The following is a 24,687-nucleotide window of genomic DNA, read 5'->3' on the forward strand; positions in this document are numbered from 1 at the left end:
TATTGTCAAGGAAATGCTGTGTTAGTGGGGCCTCCAATACACGTTGCCTAATCCTGGACCTGTGTTCACTTATGCGATATTTGAGTTGTCTATGGGTTTTTCCAATGTACCAAAAATGGCAAGCACATTTTATCGCATAAATTAAATGTTTGGAATCACAGTTATTAAAACTCTCAATCATGAACTTTTGGCCAGTAGCTGGATTAATGATTTCTTTGACTGTTAGCATGAACCTGCAACTTTGGCAGGAACCGCATTTGAAATTACCCTTAGGTAAGTTGGCAACTGACTCCTCACATGCTTTATTGCTTATTAGAATGTCTCGGAAAGACCTGGTTCTTTTATATGCCATTCGTGGTAAAGACTGGCAGCCAGGCAAATGTTGGACTAAATGCCAATGTTTGTGAATCACCTGTCTAATTAAAGGAGATAATGAAGTGTACTGCAACACGCAAGTAACGCGATCCGAACGTTGTGCCATTGATTGAGATAATAGTTGAGTTCTAGATCTATCTCGTGTTCTGGACATGGCTTGCTTAATAATTTTATTCGGGTACCCACGTTGTTGTAATTCAACACTAAGCTGATTTGCAGCCTGTGAGAAATCTTCATCATTTGTAGAATTCCTTTTAAGGCGAAGTAACTGGCTGTAAGGTAGGTTATCCCTTAAATGGAGTGGGTGAAAATGATTCCAAACATTTAATTTATGCGATAAAATGTGCTTGCCATTTTTGGTACATTGGAAAAACCCATAGACAACTCAAATATCGCATAAGTGAACACAGGTCCAGGATTAGGCAACGTGTATTGGAGGCCCCACTAACACAGCATTTCCTTGACAATAATCACACTGATGAGGATCTTTCATTTTTTGTGTTATGGCGATTCAATCAACAGAAATATGATAGGTCTGATGTGGATCTCATATTAAGGCGTCAAGAATCTAAATACATCCACATGTTTGATACTTTGTATCCTAAAGGACTGAACACCTCGATGGATTTAGCATGCTATTTGTAACATAATTCATGTAACAGCTGTCTCTTTAATTGAATTCAGTTTTTCTGTAATGCAAAATGTAACTGTCTCTTTAATGGTTAATTCTCACATGTGACTGCACCATTTAAAATTAAGGGCAGTATCTTTGGTAAATTGCCAATGCAGAGAATGTTAATAACAGCCAGCGTGTGAGTATGATGCTCTATCTTCTCTCTATTTTCTCCCTTGTTTAAGCCAATTGCTAGCATATTTATATTAATTATTATTTGTTAATTAGCATTATGTACTAATTTATGATATAGTGGTCCCTGAAGAAGGCATTAATTGCTGAAACAGAAAGATCACCGGGCTTCTGTTGAGAACAACTGCACTACTGAATTGCTACTCTCAAGAAGCATATCTGTGGAAGAAAGGGAGGTTGGCACCCCCTTTCATGGACTTATCTATAATACTGCTATTTGTTTGTAACAAGGCATAGTCCTCTCTTTGGTGTTACTTTTAAGGCAATAATCAACAATACATGTTTTTGCCTATATACTATCAGTGGTGGATATGTTATTAAATACCACTACTTTATAATCATTGTGTCTAGCTTGTGAAGTGCTGTTTCTAGTTTGCTGAGTATCCTACAGCACGCTAACCTTTGTTTACCACAAACTGCCAGGTAGTGGCAGGAGATCTCCTGCTAATTCAACTGATCTCCAGCTGATAGAGATCAGATCACCTGGAGAAAAATGGCCGCTTTGGCAATTGAACTCTATGGCATTGAAGTCCCTCCCCTCCCCAAACCCCGCCCTCCTCAGGCTCCGCCCCAAAAATCTCCCGCCGGTGGCGAAGAGGGACCTGGCAACCCTAGGCTCCGGCCTTCCCCCTCGTGTCTTTTTTCCAAACCAAAGTGGCACTGGGGTCATGTTCATAAATAACACCACCAATGCCGATTCAGGCCAGAAAAACTGCTTGGGAGGAACCAGGAGCCCCCCCTCTCCCACACCATGGTGGTCCCAACCAGAATTGGGCCCCTGGGACATTGTTAAAAGGAGTTCCGCAATGGGAACTCACGCTACAAAATGGTGGTGTGTCCTATTCAACACTTACAGATGCATAATCTATTCCAGTTATGCTCAATGTGAGAGAAGTGTGCATTTCAGTAACAGTGGAAGAGCCAGCATGGTGTGGAGGTTAAGAGCGGTGGTTTGGAGCGGTGGACTCTGATCTGGAGAACGGGGTTTGATTCCCCACTCCTCCACATGAGCGGCGGACGCTAAGCTGGTGAACTGGGTTGGTTTCCCCACTCCTACACGTGAAGCCAGCTGGGTGACCTTGGGCTAGTCACAGCTCTCTTAGAGCTCTCTCAGACCCACCTACCTCACAGGACGTCAGTTGTGGGGAAAGGAAGGGAAGGTGATTGCAAGCTGGTTTGATTCTTCCTGAAGTGGTATAGAAAGTCGGCATATAAAAACCAACTCTTCTTCCAAGTCATATGGAAGGAGCCCAGTAATGCAGCCCTTTTCTGTATAATTGCTAGCTCAGTTGAGATAGTACTGACATGAGAAGGAATCATGTGTGGGTGGGTGGGGGTCTTCCCAAGTGAACTGGGAATTTAGCAGAGCACCCTGGGAAAAAATGCATATCTTAGAGGTTCCCAGGAGATAAGATTGGAAGTGACCCTAAATTAACTTAATGGTACTAAGATCTAATAGTAACAAATGACAGTTTAGGAATGGAGATATTCAATAAGAAAAAGAATGACACCTCGCTTTGGGATGATTGTCAGCCAGCAGCACCAAGAACTCTTATAGAACTTTTTGTGTGTGTGTGGCATAGGAGTAAATCGAGGCTGAAAATCATTGTGCAGCCAATGTTATACATTCAAGATTGCTGATTCCCTCCTCCTTCCTCTGATGGTGATTTAAATGTTTAAAAGATGGCTCTCATTTGTTGGCTTTTGCTGCTGCTGCTTCACCTTTTCTACTCTCCCTTTCATGCACCAGTGACTGGTTTTAAACACTTCTTTCTATTCTCTCCTCCTCCTGAAGTGCTGTTTTAGTTTATGGTGGCATCTCTATTTGTTTTGCCCGCGTATTTGGTTTCATTCATCGCTTCATTTTTGTTGCATGGGTTTTAATTTTTTTTTAAAAAAATGTATTTCTGCAGAACGTAGCGCTTTGCAGTTAAATCACTGTTAAAAAATTCAGGTACCTGAGCTTCTTTCATGTGCAACCTTACAGATAAATCAGTTTTAAAGGGTGACTACGCTTTCCCCCCTTCACCTCTCTGTATCCTGCTGGCTTACAATAGGCTTCCTAGTCACACAGATGTGTGTTTTTTAAAAGCAGAAAGTGTTCCTTTTCAGATTTTTTTCTATGAAAGCGCTGCCTTTAAACTTTTATAATGGCATCTTTGCTTCGCAGGAAGAGATTGCTTGGGAGGAGGGGTGTGGGCTCAGTAGCCTTGAGTTTGTGTATGAATGAAAAATGCACAAGGACATGGATATATCAATGATAGTTTTTTTGTGCAAGCAAGAAAAATGATACAAGATCAGGCACTGACAACTTTGTGAGCTCCTTTTGAACTCTGAATCCAGCACCTTTCAGGGCAGTATTTTTCAGAATCATTCCTGTTGCTTTTGTCTGTAGTATGAGAGGATCTCCAATAATTGGTGCCAGTGTAGTGGGTACATCTGCAGTAGCTAATGTATTCACAGCGCATTCCTGAGCTGCTGGTGACTGGGATGGCAGGGAGGAGGTGTCGCTGCAGAGCCTCCTAAGCAATAACTGCAAGCAGCTCGAAAAAAGTCTTTGAAAGGCTTTTTTCTATTTAGATGGGGCTTTTCGGCCCATTGAGAAAAGCAAGGCTGCGCCTGCTAAAAACTTTCTAGAGAGCTTGCAGGGCCTTTGTCCAACATCTTCCAGACCTCTTGGAGGATGGGAGACATGCCACAAGACTGGAGGAGGGTGAACATTATCCCAATTTTCAAAAAAGGGAGATGATCCTGGAAACTACAGGCCAGTCAGTCAGACCTCTGAGCCAGGGAAGATACCGGAGAAGATATTTAATGGATCAATCTGTGAGCATCTGAAGGACAATTTGGTGATCCGGGGATTTGTCCCCAACAGGTCCTGCCAGTCCAATCTAGTTTCCTTCTTTGATTGAGTGACGAACTTACTGGTCTTTCACATCACCTACTTGCCTAGTCCCTTTAACTGGAGATGCTGGGGATTGAACCTGGGGCCTTCTGCATGCCAAGCAGATGCTCTACCACTGAGCCTCAGCCCCTCCCCATTCTGCAGGTCATTAATTCATAGGGTTGCCATATGTTGGGAGTGACTTGACTGCACATAATGCACACAGAGAGATTAAATCAAGCCTGAACGCCCCCTAGAAGCTAAAATGACCAAGCTGAGGCTATTGTACTTTGGTCACATTATGTGAAGACGACTCACTGGAAAAGACAATAATGCTATGATATTCTGAAGGGTCGAGTCAACCTTCTGGGCACCACGTGCCTCTTTGCGGCTTGTTGCCTTGCTCTCCCAGCAGCAGTCAAGTAGGCTGAGGAGGCAGAGTGGCAGCACGTGTTCTGAATGCGGTGCTTGCAGCAGCCGAGCAGACTCTGGCTGCTGTGGCAGTGCCTCCCTCGGCCCACTGCTTGGGGGAGCTGCTCCCTGCCACCACCACCCCCGGATCCAGCCCTGTTGACTTGATGGCACTTTATGCACACACAAAATTAAAAAAGAGTATTTGCAAAGCACTGTATAGTAGAATCCTCCACCCAAACTATAACTGTTATACTTGGGAAATAGTTTCAAGTGGGTAGCCATGTTGGTCTGCAGTAGAAGAGGAAAATTCGAGTCCAGTAGCACCATAAATAAAAGCAAGATTTCCAGGGTATAAGCTTTAGAGAATCAAAGTCCCCTTAACAGGCCTTCTGTCATTGGGCTGAATTTTGAAGCAAAGTTTTAAGAGGAGGCTGCTATCACATAACAAGCTATACAAACTGATGTCATCTGTTAGTGGTACGTATTGCACTGTGATAATGTAGAGTCCTGGAAGTATGCAAAATAGTAGCATATCTTTCCCCCTGTCAAATTGAACACACATGAAGCTGCCTTGTACTGAATAAGACCCCTGGTCCATCAAAGTCAGTATTGTCCACTCAGACCAGCAATGGCTCTCCAGGGTATCAGGTAGAGGTCTTTCACATCACCTCCTTTCACATCACCCTTTAACTGGAGAGGCTGGGGATTCAACCTGGGACCTTCTGCATGACAAGCAGATGCTCTACCACTGAGCCATGGCCCCTCCCCTGAACCATAAAATATTACCAGGTTGATGGTTTATCCAAGTGTCCATGCAATCTTTATTTAATATTTTAGCTAACCACCACATTTAGATTTTAGTTTTAGTTGTGCAAATATAAAGGTTCTGCTCACCAGGAGCCTTTTTTCTTATCCAGACAACATAATTAATGTAGCCCAGCACCACTACATCAGTTTTGAAACTACTAGAAACTAGAAAGTTTTGAACTATACAAGAGTACCATCCCACAGCTTCCTTCAGGGGTGGTGTCCCAAACAAATATGGTGGCTGCTTAATCATAGTGCCAGTTCTTATGTCTCTCGGTCGATAACAGGTGAAGTTAGCTTGCAACAAATCTTAATCAGCTAAGGCAACCAGCAAATTGATGTGCTGCTGCCGTAATTCTTTTAGCCCAAGGACAGCATTTTACTATTGCTGTTCTTAAAACCAGACAGTATTTATAACTCTGTTCCCAACCCTTATCTTGGTTAAGGTCAACTGCGCAGCAGAGTAACTGTCCAGAGAAGGTAGCCCCAATAAATATATACTGGCATCAGAGCAGCCAGATCAGATATAGTGTAACTCCTCTCTGTATACCAAGTCTATAACGGTGCAATCTTTAGCAGAATTGCACCTTTCTAAATCTATTGACTTCAACGGACAGGGTGTAACTTTGCTTAAGATGGCACTGTAGTGCAGCCATGTTGTTAACATCTGGTGTCTAGAGCTTTACTGATGATTCTGGCTTCTTGCTATTCCTGAATACACATCACTTAAAAAAAAATCTGTGTCCCATTTTTGGTACGAATATTACACAATACTAAATCCTCGAGGAGCTATTTCAGACTAAACTGTTTTACATAAGGCACATGCAGCAAATGTACACTTTGTAACTCTAAAGCAGAAATTATGATCCGATGATGAATTTGCAAAAAAAAAAAAAAAAAAAATTCTGCATATCTTGTGTTTTCTCTTTGCTGTTATTACACCCTTTGTGCTTTTTTCCATTTGGGGGTAAGGAGGCTACATTTCAAACAGAGTTCATAGAATCATAGAGTTGGAAGGGACCACCAGGCTCATCTAGTCCAACCCCCTGCACCATGCAGGAAATTCACAACTACCTCCCCCACACCCCCCCAGGGACCCCTACACCATGCCCAGAAGATGGCCAAGATGCCCTCCCTCTCATGATCTGCCTAAGGTCACAGAATCAGCATTGCTGACAAATGGCCATCTAGCCTCTGCTTAAAAACCTCCAGGGAAGGAGAGCTCGCCACCTCCCGAGGAAGCCTGTTCCTCTGAGGAACTGCTCTAACTGTTATAAAATTCTTCCTAATGTCTAGATGGAAACTCCTTTGATTTAATTTCAACCCGTTGGTTTGGGTCCGACCTTCTTAAAGTTATATCTTAAGGATAGATGTAGAGAGGGAAAAGCAAATATCTAAGAGGATCCGCCCCCGCCCCCGTTTACCTGGGCTCTGAGGGCTGCATCTTTTTTAATCCACTTTATCACTGTTTCATAAACCAGCTCTTCCGTTTTCGTGTTCAGACTGTCGTTCGACATGTAGGAAATGAAGTCGTCCTTTGAGATGTTGAGGATCTCCTCTTGAGTGGCCACCTCGGGAAAGATCTGGAGGGCGTAGGCCTTGGCCATGTTGTACAGCTCACTGCACTGCATTGCTTCTGCCATGGCTAATATTCCTAAGCAGTTGCTAGCAGTCAGTTGTTTTTCTAAAAGGAACAGGTGGAACATAAAGAAGAGAGGAGGGGGAGAGAAGAGGGTTTTTTAAAAAAATCAAAAGCACTCAATTTGTTGGACGATGAGCATCATCATTTATTACAGTTTGTTTGTGTGACTGTATTGGTCGAGTACCCTGACCTGGCTGGCCCAGGCTAGCCGAATCTCAGAAGGTAAGCAGGGTCGGCCCCGGTTAGTAACTGGATGGGAGACCACCAAGGAATACCAAGGATGTGACACAGAGGCAGGCAATGGCAAACCACCTCTGTAAGTCTCTTGCCTTGAAAACTTTGCCAGGGCTCGCCATAAGTCGGCTGCTACTTGATGACGCTTTAAACACACACACATTGGCCAATAGGGTTGCCAGCTCTGGGTTGGGAAATACCTGGAGATGTTGGGGGTGGAGTCTGAGGAGGGCAGGGTTTAGAGAGTAGAGGGACTTCAATGTCATAGAGTCCAAATGCCAAAGAGGCCATTTTCTCCAGGGGAACTGATCTCTGTCGCCTGGAGATCAGTTGTAATAGCAGGAGATCTTCAGCCACCCCCTGGAGGTTGGCAACCTTATTGGCCAAGCAGGGTCAGCCCTGGTTAGTACTTGGATGGAACAGGGATCATGAGAGGGAGGGCATCTTGGCCATCTTCTGGGCATGGAGTAGGGGTCGCTGGGGGTGTGGGGGGGGAGGTAGTTGTGAATTTCCTGCATTGTGCAGGGGGTTTGGACTAGATGACCCTGGTGGTCCCTTCCAACTCTATGATTCTATGATTCTGAGACCACCAAGGAGGTTCAGAGTTGCTATGCAGAGGCAGGTGATGGCAAACGTCTCTTGCCTTGAAAACCCTATGAGGTTGCCTGAAGTCGGCTGCAATCTTGATGGCACTTTCCACTACCACGTGGGCATATTTCACTAAATCTATGCCTTGCGTTAGGCACAGTCTTGCAAAGCTCTCTGGATTTTTTGGTCTGCTGGAAAAACCCAGCTGTAAATCACTGCTATAGCACAATATTCAATGCTGTGAGGATGAAGCTCTGGATTTCGCTTCTGTACATTGCCAGTGAGTTCCTGTTAGGGGACCTGGGTAGGAAGGACCTTGTCCCAAGCGCAAAGGGTTGGATCAAATGACCAAAGGCTCATCCAAATACTTGCAATAGAGAAAAATACAACAACATAAGCATAGAAATAAGCACAATGAACCTTAGATATGATGCCTGTAAAGGGAGAGGACATAGGCTTGCAGGAGTAGAGATGGGGATAAAAGGGAGGAAGGAAGGAATAATGCTTGTATTCTCTAATTCAAGCCTGCATCAAGCCGATATACAATTGGTTGCGTGCAAGCCATGATTCCATGGGAGCACCGAAAAAGGGCAAAAAGCTTTAGGTGGGAAGAATTCAGTTCCACAAGACACTCAGCTTCTGTATTTAAAAAAAAGGGGGGTTTCCTAATCTTTATATGGTCAATGAAAAGCAAGTGGGCAATGCCTTCTGGCTTCTCAGAACCTTCAGACCGGAGTAACTCTGCTTGTGATGGCTTGTGGGAGTGTTACATAAGTGTTTACCTGAGGATAAGGGGCAGGGCCTAAGCATGAGGAAAGATGAACCTTTTACTTGAATTGGCAGACACGTTGGGCTGAAAGCTCATTAAAATCATCTTTATGACATTTGGAAAATAAAATAGAAAAGTTTCTTTCTGTTTTCTACGTAAACCAGTACGGTGTGATGGTTAAAATGTTGGGCTAGGAAAAGGGAGGCCTGGATTCAAATCCTGATCCTGCCATGAAGATCACTAGGGGACCTTTTGCCAGTCACTATTGCTCAGCTTAATCTACCTCTAGGGTTGCCAGCTCCGGGTTGGGAAATACCTGGAGAATTTTGGGTGGGGCCTGAGGAGAGTGGGGTTTGGTGAGGGGAGGAACTTCAGTTGGGAATAATACCATAGAGTCCATCTTCCAAAGCGGCCATTTTCTCCAGGTGAACTGATCTCTATTGTCTGGAAATCAGTTTGTAATAGCAGAAAATCTCCAGCTACCACCTGGAGGTTCCACAAGAAATAAAGGCTCAGTGCTGTAAGGATAATTGGAGCAACCCAAAACAGCACTATGACAATATAAAGCAAATAAGTGAATTTTATAAAGTGCAAAGTGAATAAATATATACAGCATATACAAATAGGAGTACAAACCAGATACAAAATTTACAGAAGCAATCCAATAAATATGACTTGTCCAAAGGATATCACGGATCCTAATTCAACAGGTAAGTCGAAGTATATAACCAATTAAGGTATCATTTGATGTAAAAGTTTTTTTTGAGTCTTTTAAATTATTTTTAGGTTTCAGTTATTGGAGCAAAGCCACAGGAAAAAGACAGTCATGCTAGGAAAAGTTGAGGGCAGCAGGAAAAGAGGAAGACCCAACAAGAGATGGACTGACTCAATAAAGGAAGCTGCAGCCCTCAGTTTGCAAGATCTGAGCAAGGCTGTCAAAGATAGGCTACTTTGGAGGACTTTAATTCACAGGGTCGCCATGAGTCGGAAGTGACTTGACGGCACTTAACACACACAGAGAGAGACATTAGTCAGTGGTTAACAGACTGGCACTGCCATCCTAAGGAGTGCCACACCCTTTTAAGACCACTGACTTAGGACAACACAGTGACATTTACATTGTGCTGAAGTGAGCACTATTAATTTTTCAATAGTGTTTTCCTCTTCACTGAAGCAGAACAGTTATTAGTGCTGTTTGCTTCAATGAAATGGCCAAATGATGGTTATCTCCTTTTTGTTAACACGTTTCTTTGCATCTGTATTGCAAATTTCCATGAGAATGCCCATAATTTGGAAAAACCACAATTCTAGGAGAGGAATCCTCTACTCAGGTCTACTCAGAATCCTACTTAAGGGTATTCAGTAAGGTTTACTGCCAGGAAAAGTGTTCTTAAGATTGCCCTGCAAGAACTGGATTCTTGGGGAAAGGTTTTTTTCCTCCAAATTAAAGTCATCACAAAGGTTGTATACAAAGGAAGAATCATTCTGAACATCCTTTGCAATTTCTAGTTTACTTAGAGCCATTCAAGGGGAGGAAATAGTGGCTGAATGTACCAAATACAAACAAAAAACAACTTGCCTCCTTGACATATTGGGAAGAACATCCTAGCTTTCCTATTGGTTGTTGTTATAGGAATACTGGAAATAGTTTATGAGATGCTGAGCTTAGGCAATGCAAAAAATGAAAAATGAGGCTAACCCAAATGCTTTCCCCTAAACTTTTCATATAGCGAAACCATTCCACTATCTCTGATGCTCAACCCAGCAAGAGCTATAAATAAAAATAAGCAATTATGCTTTATGAATTCTCTAAATGAGAATACAAACCTCTGGTAGTTCCTCATATAGAATGAAACTTAACAGCTAGCTCTCCCCTATTTCATAACCGTTAACACGGTTCACTGAATCCAAATATTAAGTATTGGAAAACGCAAAAAAATCTCACATTGATTTAGTGGAAATAAATGCATTTTGTTATAGTAGCTGAACCTTTGGAGATAATGTGCGTGGATATATCTATGCATCATTACAAAAGCCATAAAGTCTATTAATTTAAAACACACTGGAGGGCAGCTTTTAAAGTAAATCCAGTAAGGAAAATGCCAGAAAATAGCGAGCTGTGTGCAATTTGGGCATGGCAGATGGGGGTGGGAAGGAGGACAACGGGAAGCTTTGCGTTTCCTGGCTGTGTGTGTGTGTATGTGAAGTGCTGTTAAGTCACAGCTGACTTATGGCAACCTCACAGGTTGCCATAATCACCAGGTTAGCCTCTGCCGCTCATGTAAAGGAGTTAGGGAATCAAACCCGGTTCTCCAGATCAGAGTTCGCCGCTCCAAACCACCGCTCTTAACCACTACACCACACTGGCTCTCAGAAGTGTCGCTATGCCAGCGGAATAGCACCTTTAGGTACAACCCAATGTATGTGAAGGAGGACTTCGAACCCTTGAAGCCACTACCGAAATACGAAGTATTGGTGGTGTTATCACTACTCCTTTGAGATTTCTGCCGGCGTTCCCACTCACTTTTGAGCACGCCTTTGTAACCATAAGGACTAACAGCTTGCTTTCTCTTTCAAAGGAAAGCTGGGATTCTCAGGAAGCCCAACCCTGCGCCCAACACAGATGCCTCCTGGCCTTGCAGCTTCCATCCCGGGCACAGGTCGTGTTTCTGTGAAGTTGGTGGCCTTGTTTTAATAGACCTGCCCTTCACCAATAGGTACCAACAAATGGAGTTTGGTGGTGTTTGAAACAGGTCTTTTGAACTTGAAAGCAGGGGCTGCTGAAGGATGGAAACTCCTCAAGTTTAGAAGGAGACTTGAGAGAAATAGCAGGAATGCTTACCTAGAAATGACACACACACTTTGCAGAAAGTATGAAACTGGAACTTGCTAGCAGCCTCCAGAAGCGTTTTGGCGTTGGCAGAATCTATCACTAAGGAACCTGTATAAACAAATTCCAGCAGTAATTCCAGGACGTCCGCTGTGAGGTTTGATAATTCCAACTCCAGCTTCTCTCCACTTCTGCTACTGTCCCGGGGTGACCTAGCAACAGCAGACAATGAAATTCTTACCGGACATTAACAATTCCCCAGCGGCTGTCACTTACTGACGCTAGAAAATCACATTACACGTTTGGGGGGTTTAGCTGGTTTGTTTAAGAATTGAAAAAATATTGTATTTTAAAACAAACTTTCAAAAGACTTTATTACTGGATCTGAAAGAGAAGAGTCTCACGCACGTACAAAAAACAAGTTTATTGCTACTCTGCATATTCATGCAAAAAAAATTGCAAACCAAATCAAAACGCACAAAAAAAATTAAGAAGAAGAATGAGCCAACGTTAATGAAAATGTGGAATAGGATTAACTTTCAAAGGGAAGCAATACATTTTTAAGTTTGCATTCCACGTCTCTTCATCTTTGAACAGTAAAACTAAGTAAAGGAAAATAAGCCTTCTGCTTCTTAAGAGGAAAAAAGGTCATCTTTTTTCTTTCCGTAACTGCATCCTTCAAATATTACTCAGAACGATTCCTTAAATTTAAAGAGCTCGGGATGTATTCCAGTTTCCACTAACAAAGAAGTCTGCAGAAGCAATTTATTGTGTGCCCCGGCACTCCTCACCAAGCCACTGATGATGACTGAGCAAACTTCTGGAACAAAGTGCCATTGAAGCACAGGGAACTGCAGAAAGCGAGAATTACCAGCCATCGACTCTTGCATAAACAGAGCAAAGTCAACGAATGGAGCAAGAATCATGACAAGAGTAGGGGTAGGGGAGATTTGGGGGCGATTCTACCTTATGGATGCCTCCTTTTATGCTATATGGCATATCACACAGATATTTCGTCAATGGCGTGGGGGTTACAGGGTAGGGTTGCCAGCTCCGGGTTGGGAAATACCTGGAGATTTTGGGGGCGGAGCCTGAGGAGGGTGGGGTTTGGGGAGGGGAGGGACTTCAATGCCATAGAGTCCAATTGCCAAAGCTGCTATTTTCTCCAGGTGATCTAATCTCTTCATCTGAGTTGTAATAGGAGATCTTCAGCTAGTACTTGGAGGTTGAGCAATCAAAATATACACCACCACACTATTACACACAGTCAGGAACTTAGTATGGAGTCGGCTAGTTAATTTCAAGTCAATCACAGACACAAAGTAATCCAGAACTTGACAATTTATCACATAGGTGCAAAAGTGCAAATGTGCAGTGAAAGACTTACAACATACAATCCTATGTTCTCAATCCTATAAGGTAACAATCGTAACTGGAGAGCAAAATTCAAAAAGTCCCGTGAGGGTAAAGTTTCAATAGTATTTCTAGAAGAATGAAGAGGGGGACGATCGTTTCAGTTCTTCTTCAGCCCCTTTTCAGTTTAATTCAATTGTATATGTTCACAACTTATCTCCATTTTTCCATTCAGGATAAAGCTGCAGCCACATACTGTATATATTTTTTCAAAGTTCCCACTCAGGGTATATCATTTCACATACGTGGTTGCTCAGATGCTGTTATCTGTTCCCAAAGGATTACTTTGTGTCTGTGATTGACTTGAAATTAACTAGCCGACTCCATACTAAGTACTTGGAGGTTGGCAACCCTAGTACAGGGGGATCATTCAAAATTGCTCCTACAAACTCATTCCATTTGCACAAGCCTTGAACCCAATCTTACCCACCCCTTCTTAATAAGCTTGCCAGGCCTCCCGCTATAGCGAGAAATCATAGAGTTTCCAGCAATTCCAAGAGTTGCTCTTTGTCACTTCTGGGTTGTACCTGGAAGTGACATAGTGATAATGTCCCCACCCCCAGCCCTTCAGCCTATTACCAAGATAAGTGACAGTTCTTAGCATGACTATCTCAAATAGGGTTACCAACCTGCAGGTACTAGCTGGAGATCTCCTGCTATTACAACTGATCGCCAGCCAATCGAGATCCGTTCACCTGGAGAAAATGGCCGCTTTGGCAATTGGACTCTATGGCATTGAAGTCCCTCCCCTCCCCAAACCCGCCCTCATAAGAACATAAAAAAAGCCATGCTGGATCAGACCAAGGCCCATCATGTCCAGGAGTCTGTTCACACAGTGGCCAACCAGGGGCCTCTAGGAAGCCCACAAACAAGACGACTGCAGCAGCACCATCCTGCTCTCCTCAGGCTCCGCCCCAAAAACCTCCCGCTGGTGGCAAAGAGGGACCTGGAAACCCTAATCTCAAGGCTTACAGATAACCAAGTCTATTAAATTGCACACGTACATTAAATTTGTTATAAAAATATATTGTTCCCTTTTTTAGGCACTAAAATTAAAAAAAAAGAAAGAAAAAGGAAGGAAGGAAGGAAGGAAACTTCTCATGGCATTGCATTGAAAACAGAATACAAGACGAGATAGACAGACAAAATGGTTAGAGCGGAGGAGGGAAAGGGGTGGTGGAACAACCACCAGCTCTGCCACAGGAAGCCAGGAGCCATCCTCGGGAAGTTTCATGACTGTGGCCTATCGGTTTTTCCTGCATAAAGCGCTAAACAATTTGGTGATCAAAATATCGCCTGCATTTCAAGTGTGCATTAGTGCTTGTGAAACTATCGGACACAAAAAAAAAATCAAATAAATGAAATAAGATACATGGTGGGGGGGAGAGGGGGAGGGAAATGGGCCCAGTTCCTAAGTGCTGGCACATGGCATAGCTGCAAAACACTAAAAGTGGGGTTATACCTGAAAGACAAAAAAAACAAAAAACAAAAAAATGCATTTGGTAACATCAAGAAAAGGGGAGGAAAGACAGTTAGCGTAGGGAAGCAAACGCCTTTAGATGGTTAGCGGCACCAGCACCTTCTCACAGAAGTGTTATTTGCTTTTGGAAGCCCGGTTACACTTCGCCACTGAAACCCGTGTCAGAACAAGCACCAAATTTGCATGTGTCCCAGTCAACCCCTTTGTAATAACAGTCGTGAAAGACCAAGGCAGCCTGGAAGAGAAGCATGGTAGGTCGCAACAGAGCCTCTAAGGTTAAGGTCTATGTTGCCAAGCAACGTTTACCAGCTTATCTCCTTGTAGGTACTGGACCAGATGACAAGAGAATATAGAAAGATGGACCTTCTGACAGAAATACAATTTCTGGTCTCCCCTCTCCCAATTTCACCTGTATTTTTGTCCCTGTCTCCTGACACAATACAGGAAATGTGTTAAGTGTGAAGCCCTTTTCACCCCCTTAAATGTCAGTTTGTTTCCTGCATTTTTCCTGCATAGTTACAAGCTACAATCCTGCCTTGTGACTGCATTTTCATTCCTGCACAACATTACGTGAATCAAGAATGGAAGGGATGGTCTACATTTGTCCAAATCCCAAGAAGTCTAAGGCAGCTTGGTAATATAAGCTTGGTAAGCTTGGTAATATAAGACTGACAGATATTCTAAATTGCTAATCTGTCCTTAATGTTAATACAAACCAGGGTGCTAATCTAACCCTGCAAGTGGCTAACCTTGTTGCCTTTGAAGCCAACAGAAGCAAATAGCAGCAAATGGGTGAAAGCTGTCCTTGAAAATAAGCAGAAGTCTTGTGTCACCTTAGAGACTAACAACACTTTTCCCAGCACAAACTTTCATGGACTCCCCACCCCCCACTGTCAAGTTACAGCTGACTTATGTTTAGGGTTGCCAACCTCGAGGTGGTGGCTGGAAATCTCCCACTATTAAGACTGATCTCCTGCCAACAGAGATCAGTTCACTTGGAGAAAATGGCCGCTTTGGCAATTGGACTCTATGGCTTTGAAGATCCTCCCCCCTCCAAACCCCGCCCTCCTCAGACTCCACCCCCAAAACCACCAGGTATTTCCCAACCCGAAGATGGCAACCTTACTTATGGTGACCCCGTAGGGTTTTCAAGGCAGAAGACGTTCAGAGGTGGTTTGCCACTGCCTCCCTCTACGTAGCGACCCTGGTATTCCTTGGTGGTCTCCCATCCAAATACTAACCAGGGCAGACCCTCCTTAGCTTCCGAGATCAGGCTAGTCTGGACCATTCAGATCAGAGCCTCATGGACCTGCGACTACATTTTTGGATCTGAAGAAGTGGGCTTCAGTCCATGAAACTTCTGCTGGGATGAAATTTTCTAAGTCTTTCAGGTGAGGCCACAAGGCTCCTGTTCATTGGGGGTGGGGGTGAGAAAGCTGTTAACACCTTTAGCCGCCATTAGAATTTAGAAAACACCAGTATTAGAAGCAATTCCACCCAGTTATTGTTCCTTGGAATAATTAAGTGATAATCTCTTCTCCTTTGTAATACATGGAGCTATAAATGGCTGCTTCAATTGATTAAACACCAAAACAAAGTTAAGGTGTTTAATCAATCACAAAAGCCTCTTATAGAGAGCATAATACCCAGCAGAGATTATTGATGTTACACGACCCGCCAGAAATGGAAAAGAAAATTGTATCCTTTTCTTCTCCTGTGACAGTTTGATATTGGCAAGTAGCTGCCACTGGGATATTCATGCTGCATACAGATCATGGGTATGGTTTAAATATATCACTTGGATCTGAATAAGTACTCTGAAAGGGCCTGGCTCAGCAAACAGAATAATTTTTAAAAACAACACACACACACACACAATAAGTATGGCGTCCATGGCGAGAAACTGGTTTGTAGGATCTTAAGTAGACTAGAAGCAGATGGATTATTGGCTTACATGGCTTCTAAGAGATTAAAAAAATGAGTTTTCAAAGAAGCAGAGAAGTCGTGTGTACACACATGAGTCTGCCTTATACTGAATCAGGCCATTGGTCCATTAGGGTCAGTACTGTCTATTCAGACTGGCAGTGGCTCTCCAGGTCTCAGGCCTTTCATGTCAACTTTGCCTGGTCCTTTTAACTGGAGATGCCAGGGATTGAACCAGGGACCTTCTGCATGCAAAGCAGAGCTTCTTCTACCGAGCCACAGCCTCTCCCTGTGTCCATGTATGTATAGAAAAACCATCATGACAGTAGAAATACAGCGGGTTGGATCCCACAGAAGGGGGATCTGACAAAGAAGTCATTGCAAGAAGCCCTCTCGCTAAGTTAATACAACTGCATCTCATCTTGCATTTTTGCTAGTACAAGACACAGCACAAGGTATATATTTCAGCAAACCCGATATCCTCCTTCTCTGATCAGACCGTATGGAACCTCCAGACCGGACTGTAACAACTGCCTCAAATAGCTGTTTTGTCTTTTCTACAGAGTAACACTAATTGGAAAAGAAAAATATGTGCTTGAACTTAAATAGCTCTTCAGCAATGTCTTGCTCAGAACTGTATGGCATAGCGGGATTCAACACAGTGTTACAGCCAGATTACACCATAGCCTGGAAATGGAATTAAACTGGAGGCCAATTAATGGAGAGTATTCTTGATCACATACTTCATCTACAGTATTTGGGATGTCTTCATTTAATAGATGGCACAACCTGCTCATTGGACCTCACAGGAATCCATTGTAGGGCATGTTCTCCTGCCACAAGCAATGTGTGAATATCAAATAACGGTGAGAGAATTATTGTACAAGTTTCACAGCAATTGTTGCTTTCAGTGGAGGGAGGGTGACGGGGGGGGGGGGAATCCTGCGTCTTAGTAGGAACTTTTGAGAAATGAAGAGGTTTTCTACCCCTTTTGCAAACCCCAGCTGTACCCAACAAAAGGAGAACTCATGTTAGTCTTGCCAACCTCCAGGTGGTTGTAGAAGAAGGCAGCACGAGGCTCACTATAAGGCATATAATAAGACAAGGCTTATAAATTACTGAAATGCAATTTTACTATAAATAGCGAAGAGCAAACACAGAAGCAAAACAAAATACACTCACTTGTGAACGTGTTAATGCACACAGAATGCCTCGCAGGGCTTAAACTGAGAAACACCAAACTGGTTTATGCAAATAAAAAATAATAATAAAGAAACATGTAATTATTCAAATAGAAAATACGCATCACGGCGGTCCTTACATCATCTTGGGTTGGCAAGCTGATGAAGATTTCGAAACGCGTCCTTGCTATGGACCTTAGCCATGGACCCACTGTTCTGTTGTTCCTACGTTCTTTGTGATTTATAAGTGGCAAGCACATACATTTCAATTGAATATTAGTGCCGTTTACTACATTTGAGAGATTTTCAGCCCTTAGTGACTGTTTTCTGTGTGTTGAATATAACCCCTAGTGGCAACTATTTGAATTATTACATGTTTCTTTATTATTATTTTTTATTTGCATAAGCCAGTTTGGTGTTTCTCAGTTTAAGCCCTGCGAGGCATTCCGTGTGCATTAACACGTTCACAAGTGAGTGTATTTTGTTTTGTTTCTGTGTTTGCTTCTTGCTATTTATAGTAAAATTGCATTTCAGTAATTTATAAGCCTTGTCTTATTACATGCCTTTGGGTCCTTTATAGTGAGCCTCGTGCTGCCTTCTTCTACTGTCTTTACTATTTACAGCATAGGTTTTTTTCTTCCCCAAACCTCCAGGTGGTGGCTGGAGATCTCCTGCTATTACAACTGATCTCCAGGCGACAGAGTTCACCTGGAAAAAATGGATGCTTTGGAGGGTGGACTCTATGCATTATACCCCATTGAAGTCCCTCCCCTCCTCAAACCCCGCCCTCCTCAGGCTCTACCCCCCCCCCAAATCTCCAGGTATTTCCCAACCCAGAGCTGGCAACCCTAACTCATGATCAGACTTCTGCTGCTCAGAACAGGCGTGTTCAAAGGGGCAACCCCCCCCCCCCATAAGGAGCTATGTGTGTGTTTACAGTGGGAGGAAGAGAGATTTCTAACATACATTTTAAAAAATAAACAACTAATGAGAGGTACTCATAATACTAGAACTTGGGGGCACTCAATGAAGTTGATGGGCAACAGCCAAAACAAAGCAGTTCTTTACTTCATGAGTAATTAAATTGGGGGATTTTTGCCAATGAATGTAGTGATGGCCATGAGTCTAGATGGCTTTAAAAGGGGATTAGACATATCCACAGACGAGAGGTTCATCAATGGTTACTAAAGGGTGCCTCTACCTTTAGAGGCATTAAACCACTGAATACTAGTACTCAGACGCAACATTAGTTGAGGCCTTGGCTTCTAGGCCATTAGTTGGCCCTCCAGGGCAACTGTTTGGCTACTGTGTGAAGCAAGATGCTGGACTAGATGGAGTATTTGTATGTTCCAGCCCAAATCTTCTTATATTCTTTGCTCCAGCCCCAAAACCTTCCAAAGCTTTATACAAGGAATGGCAGTGGAGGGTGGGGGAAACAGGCCTTGGGGAAGGACTGTAGCTCAGATTTGAGCATCTGCTTGGCATGTAAAAGGTCCCAGGTTCAGTCACCGGCATCTCCAGTTAAAGGGACTAGGCAAGTAGGTGATGTGAAAGACCTCTGCCTGAGATATCCTGGAGAGCTGCTACTGGTCTGAGTAGACAATACAGACTTTGATGGACCAAGGGTCTGATTCAGTATAAGGCAGCTTCATGGGTGTTCATGTGACTTTAAAAGTCTTTACTTTTATATATCTGAATAGCCCCCTAATGTTTCCAAATGAGTGAAAACCTTGTAACATTACCCACAAGGTGTAAAGAATTAATGTTAACTGACTATATTAAAGGGTATTATCAGTGCAAGCCTCTCTCCAGATCTGAACTTTGGGTCCTCCTGATGTTATATGTCTCTGATCCATTGGCTCATGAATGTTTTAGAAGTCAGTGGACACTTAAATGCGAATAAGCTGACCAGTTTTGTTCTTTGCCCTAAAAGTTTAAATAGAATGATGTCATTTATTGGCCTTGTAATCACTGCTCACATTAGAAAGGTCAAACATTCCACACTGTGGCAGGAAATCAATAATTTCCCCAACAACCCACGGGGAAAAGAAAGTTTTGCTTCTAGAAGAATAAAGTGTAATAATAAACAATTTTAGTCTTCGTTTTTATCAGTCGGGCAATCTCAGAGACAGGCTGCAGTGAAAAATCTGGTGAAGCCTGATAGATAAGCTCATTAAAATTAGGAAGTGATTTAAAATGAGACCTGAGATTTATCAGGGGCTAAACAGCAATGGAGTGTGTTTAGGCCAGTGCTGAAACAAGCTAGGAGAGTTTTTTTTAACAGCTTAATTTTATAGGGCTGTCAGGGAATTCTTTCAGGCCCACAAAGCTCCAAGCCTACAGTGGGGTGATGGATAGACCTCTGACTTCCCTAGCAGTCAAGAGATAAGCGAGGCAGCATTATATTTTCTGCTCTGGAGGCTACATAAAGAAAACAACTTTTAAAATAACTTTGGGCCCAATTGATTTAACTAAAAACAAATGCACTTGGATAGGGACTGTCCACTTAGTTTTGTTACTGTTTCGATTTCAACGGAGAACAGAGACAAAATATGCAAAAGCATCTTCTTGTGCAAAGGAAGGGTCATTTGTAAGCATAATCTGTAAAGCAGAAAACGGGTTCTATTTTTTCCCCCTTTGTCCTCTTATCAACTAATTTGAAGATAAAAGAACACAACCTTTCAGAGAGGAAAGAGACAAACGCACAGAGAAAGAAGATTTAGATAAAGATCTAATGAAGTGTGTTTGCAAATACTCCTAAATTCCAGGCATTAATATATGCCTGAAATTGCTTTAGAGACCTAAAATGGGCACGAAGCTACATTTTAATGACTGATGGCAGTAGACCTGCCTTCTGAGTTGCGACGAAAGGTCACTTTTCTCTCTGCGTATGCACACGTACACAGATGCAAACACTTCCTTACAAAAATATCACATCAAAGACACCTTTCCCTGAAACAGAATTATAGTTCTATATAATAAAGTCTTCTCAAGATCAAAGACACACTCAGAATCTGATGGAAGCAGCTTTTATAAGGAGGAGTGGTCAATTCATCAACTTATGGACAGTATCTTCCACCACTTATGGACAGTATCTTCCACCGCTGCTTCTAACAGAAATTTCTAACAGGGATTCTTTGCCATGGTTCAGCTACATAGGTCCCATTAAACCTGCTCACCATATTTATTTGGGCTGATTAAATGTCTGATTGTCTTTTGAAGGTTGGCCATATCCTTACTCAGATTTGCATTACATATGGAAAAGCTACCTATACATATTTTAGACAGCTGTCTGATATCAGTTACATGCGCGAGTTACATTAGCAAGTCAAAACAAACTCAGGATGTTCAAAATGAAGCCATCTGCACAGAAGAATTGTGAATGACATGAAATGTGTTATAGAAAAGCCCTGTAACAGGGCCGGTTTTAGGTTTGATGAGGCCCTAAGCTATTGAAGGTAACGGGGCCCATTACTTACATCATTTTAGGGAGCAGGCTAGCAGGCGGGGCCCATTACTTACATCATAGGAGCCTACACAACACAAAACACTGTTGCTGTATGTAGGTTTTATTGTATTTGTTTTTTTATCTTATATTTTGGAAATGTACATCCAGTTTTTTTTTCCTTTAATTTTTTTGGGGGCCCCCAAGAGAGTGGGGCCCTAAGCTATAGCTTGTTTAGCTTATACGTAAATCGGGCACTGCCCTGTAACTACAAACAGCTTCTTAGCTTTGTTTGATGCTATAAAAAGCATCTCATACCTGTGGAATATAGCAGGATGGTCACCCAAGAGGAATCTAAAAAATAGGACTTTTAAATAAAACCAGGGAATCAAACTAAAAATTACTCTGGCTTGGCCAAGAATTGTAAAAAAATAAAATTAAAATAAAAAGCTTGTTTATGTCAAAGTTCAACTGCCAGTTAAAAACTGAGGTTCCGATTGTACATTTTAAAGCTCTCTTATTTCAAGTTGCAGTAAACAGGAAGTTCCAACTAGCAACCAGACCCTGACACTGGTGGTTGATACCAATTTACACTCAATATGCTACTAAACTACCTGGAACTAATTTAACTGTGTTTGAAAATCTGAATTTGTAATTGAGACCTCTGAGGGTTGTAACTGAGACCTCTGCATTGCAAAGATACTTTCACAAAGAAAATGGGCACAAACAATTATAGGTCTCTCTATTATTTTCCCAAGTAACATCAGTTTCATCCATACAGCTTGGTGGTGCTGAAAAGTGGTCAAGTCACAGCTGTCTTATGGCAACCCCATAGGGTTTTCAAGGCAAGAGGCAATCAAACAGAGGTGGTTTGCCATTGTCTGCCTCTGTGTAGTGACCCTGGACTTCCTTGGTGGTCTCCAAACCAGGGCCGACCCTGCCTAGCTTCTGAGATCTGACAAGATTGGGCTAGCCACGGACTATCCAAATCAGGGCTCATACAGCTTAGCACCTTGTTATTCATTTAATGGATAACGGTGTGGCTTTTGCTGTGGTGGCCTGAAATTTTACTTTTATTAAAAAATTAACTACAGCAAACTTGCCAAATAAGCGTACCAAAATGACTAGTCCACAAACGTGTTTACAAGCCTGTCAATTATTTGTAGCACATTAGTAGGGTTGCCAACCTCCAGGTACTAGCTGGAGATTTGCTATTACAACTGATCTCCAGCCAATAGAGATCAGTTCACCTGGAGAAAATGGCCACTTTGGCAATAGGACTCTATGGCATTGAAGTCCCTCCCCTCCCCAAACTCCACCATCCTCAGGCTCCGCCCTCAAAACCTCCCACCGGTGGCGGAGAGGGACCTGAAGACCCTACACATTAGCAGATTGAAAGAAACCACGTCTTCCTCAGTTTTCAAAAGTTTTCCCAGCCTGGTTGCCCAGAGGTGATTTTAACTGGCCATAAGCAGTTAGGCCAAATGCCACTTAGAAGCCTGGACTATGGATACAACCGGGCCCGTCCAGCTCAGCATTTCAGGACAGAAGCCATGGTACGTATCAGATTTCCTTTCAGCCATTTTGATTAGGAGCAAAATACTTCTCACAGACATCTGAGGCATTTTGGTCCGAGCCCCAAAGTCAGCATCCAATTCTCTATTACAAGGCTTTCCCGTCACCTCCGAGTCAAGGGCCTCTGTATAATCCTCCTTTAATCCTGTTGCTGCTGCTGCGTTCCATTAACAGACTACAGGCTCTGTATAGCTTCTCAGGAGTGCTGGCTCCTGTGGTTCAAACTTACATTTGCTAATTCAAATTCCAAGCTCCCCAGCCCCCAGAATGAATCTGTGACATGCTGATCCCTTTGGCTTTGCTTCCTGGCAAGACTGAAATATTTAAAGTATAAATATTTGCCTACTAAAAAGGAAAAAGAACAGGAGATTTTATTTTTTTACCTAGACAAAAAAGAATAAATATAATAAAATAAATTGGTTCTCCTTCCCTAGATGTTTTATTTGGAACTGACAGATACAGAAAACCCAAGATTGGAGGGTGGGCGGGTGGGAGAATCAGAGGATTTTCTTGAGATGAAAATCCATTTTTGCTTTTTTGCTGCATGTTTCTCAAATTGTTTTGAGGGGCAAAAAATAGGAGCTGCGGTCCTCATGATGGCTCTGTGTGTCTTTGAGTTTATGGTCTCATTAGAAGAAACCTGGTTCAAGGCTAAGTGAGAAAGCATTACTCCTGAAGGGACTGGGAGGCATAACAAAACCAAGTGATACTTGGACTGCCCTTAGTTTAGGCTAAGGGGGAAAGCATTACTCCTGAAGGGACTGGGAGGCATAACAAAACCAAGTGATACTTGGACTGCTCACTCTTTGATTTTATCCTCCAAATTATTAGTTTTCAAACCCCAATAGGTCTGTTTATAATGGGGTAAACAAGCAGAGAAATAGGGTTCCACCTACAGCATATTCCCAGCCCGGAAAAGAACAGAAAATGGCATCCTTTCCCTATGAGCTTTATTTACGATTCGTTATAATGCCTTACAACTCACGGGATACATACAAAGGCAGCTATGTCACATGCAAAGTGATGGATTTCCGCAGCACACAACATTATATGCAAAGCACATATAATTTAGTGAAGTAGCTACAGCTGCAAAGTAATCAGTCAAGTAAATGAGGATCTTTCTACAGCAGCATCATTGCAATATGAATGCCATAAGGCATGAATGTCCAATTATAATAGATTTGGTGTTTTTTTTTATTTTTTAAATGCACTATTAATACTTTTTTAGAATTACATTATGGGCATAGTTTTCAAAATAAACGTTGGTTACTATTTGTATCTCTATATGGTTTGGGTTTTCTTTTTAAAGGCCTGGTAAAAGCATGTTATAAAGTACAATGTACAGTAATAGCTTCATGAATTTGTCTCATAAATTCTACACACCCAGGCACAAAATCCAATTATCTAGCCTCTTCTTCCCCCCTTCACCAAAGAAGTTAGGCATATGGGATATCTGGTCTAATATACACTTTTGGCTTAAATTCATGGCTGGTCAGTCGGCAAAAGATTCGTATTTCACTGAAGCAAATTCACACATTCCATATTCTCACCCACAGTCAATGCCACATCAAAGATAATTAGATGACAAAACAGACTAAGAGATGTGGCAAGAACTAAACCAGCAGAAACAATTCCATATTCTGGTAGTGGAAAGTGCCGTCAAGTCACAGGTGACTTATGGCGACCCCATAGGGTTTTCAAGGCAAGAGACTTTTGGAGGTGGTTTGCCATTGCCGGCCTCCGAGTGGGATGAGACAGTTCTGAGAGAACTTTAACTGGCCCAAAGTCACCCTGCAGACTTAATGTGGAGGAGTGGGGAACCGAACCAGTTCTTCAGATTAGCATCCGCCACTCATGTGGAGGAGTGGGGAATCAAACCCGGTTCTCCAGATTAGAGTCTGCCACTCTTAACCACTATGTCATGCTGGCTCTCTTTAAAAATATATTAATAAGAGAAATACATAAGTGCCAGAGTGGGTGTAGTGGTTATGATTGTGTGTGTGTGTGTAAAGTGCCGTCAAGTCGCAGCTGACTTATGGCGACCTCTTTTGGGATTTTCATGGCAAGAGACGAACAGAGGTGGTTTGCCAGTGCCTTCCTCTGCACAGCAACCCTGGTATTCCTTGGTGGTCTCCCATCCAAATACTAACCAGGGCTGACCCTGCTTAGCTTCTGAGATCTGACGAGATCAGGCTAGGGCGTGGTTATGATTGGCAGGCTCTAATCTGGAGAACCGATTCAATTCCCCACTCCTTCACATGA

General features: G+C 42.7%; 1 protein-coding gene across 1 annotated transcript in view; it reads right to left on the reverse strand.

The window, feature by feature from the left end:
* KLHL29 (kelch like family member 29) overlaps positions 1-24,687 on the reverse strand; it is a 416,167-nt gene that overhangs the window by 73,580 nt on the left and 317,900 nt on the right. The window contains exons 6-7 of the mRNA XM_056856635.1: positions 11,421-11,620; positions 6,770-7,029 (exon numbers count right to left, since the gene is read on the reverse strand). Of these exons, the coding sequence (XP_056712613.1) occupies positions 6,770-7,029; positions 11,421-11,620 (460 nt within the window). The remainder of the gene's footprint in view (positions 1-6,769; positions 7,030-11,420; positions 11,621-24,687) is intronic.

Source organism: Euleptes europaea, chromosome 10 (assembly GCF_029931775.1).
Source record: "Euleptes europaea isolate rEulEur1 chromosome 10, rEulEur1.hap1, whole genome shotgun sequence".
Classification (NCBI taxonomy): domain Eukaryota; kingdom Metazoa; phylum Chordata; class Lepidosauria; order Squamata; family Sphaerodactylidae; genus Euleptes; species Euleptes europaea.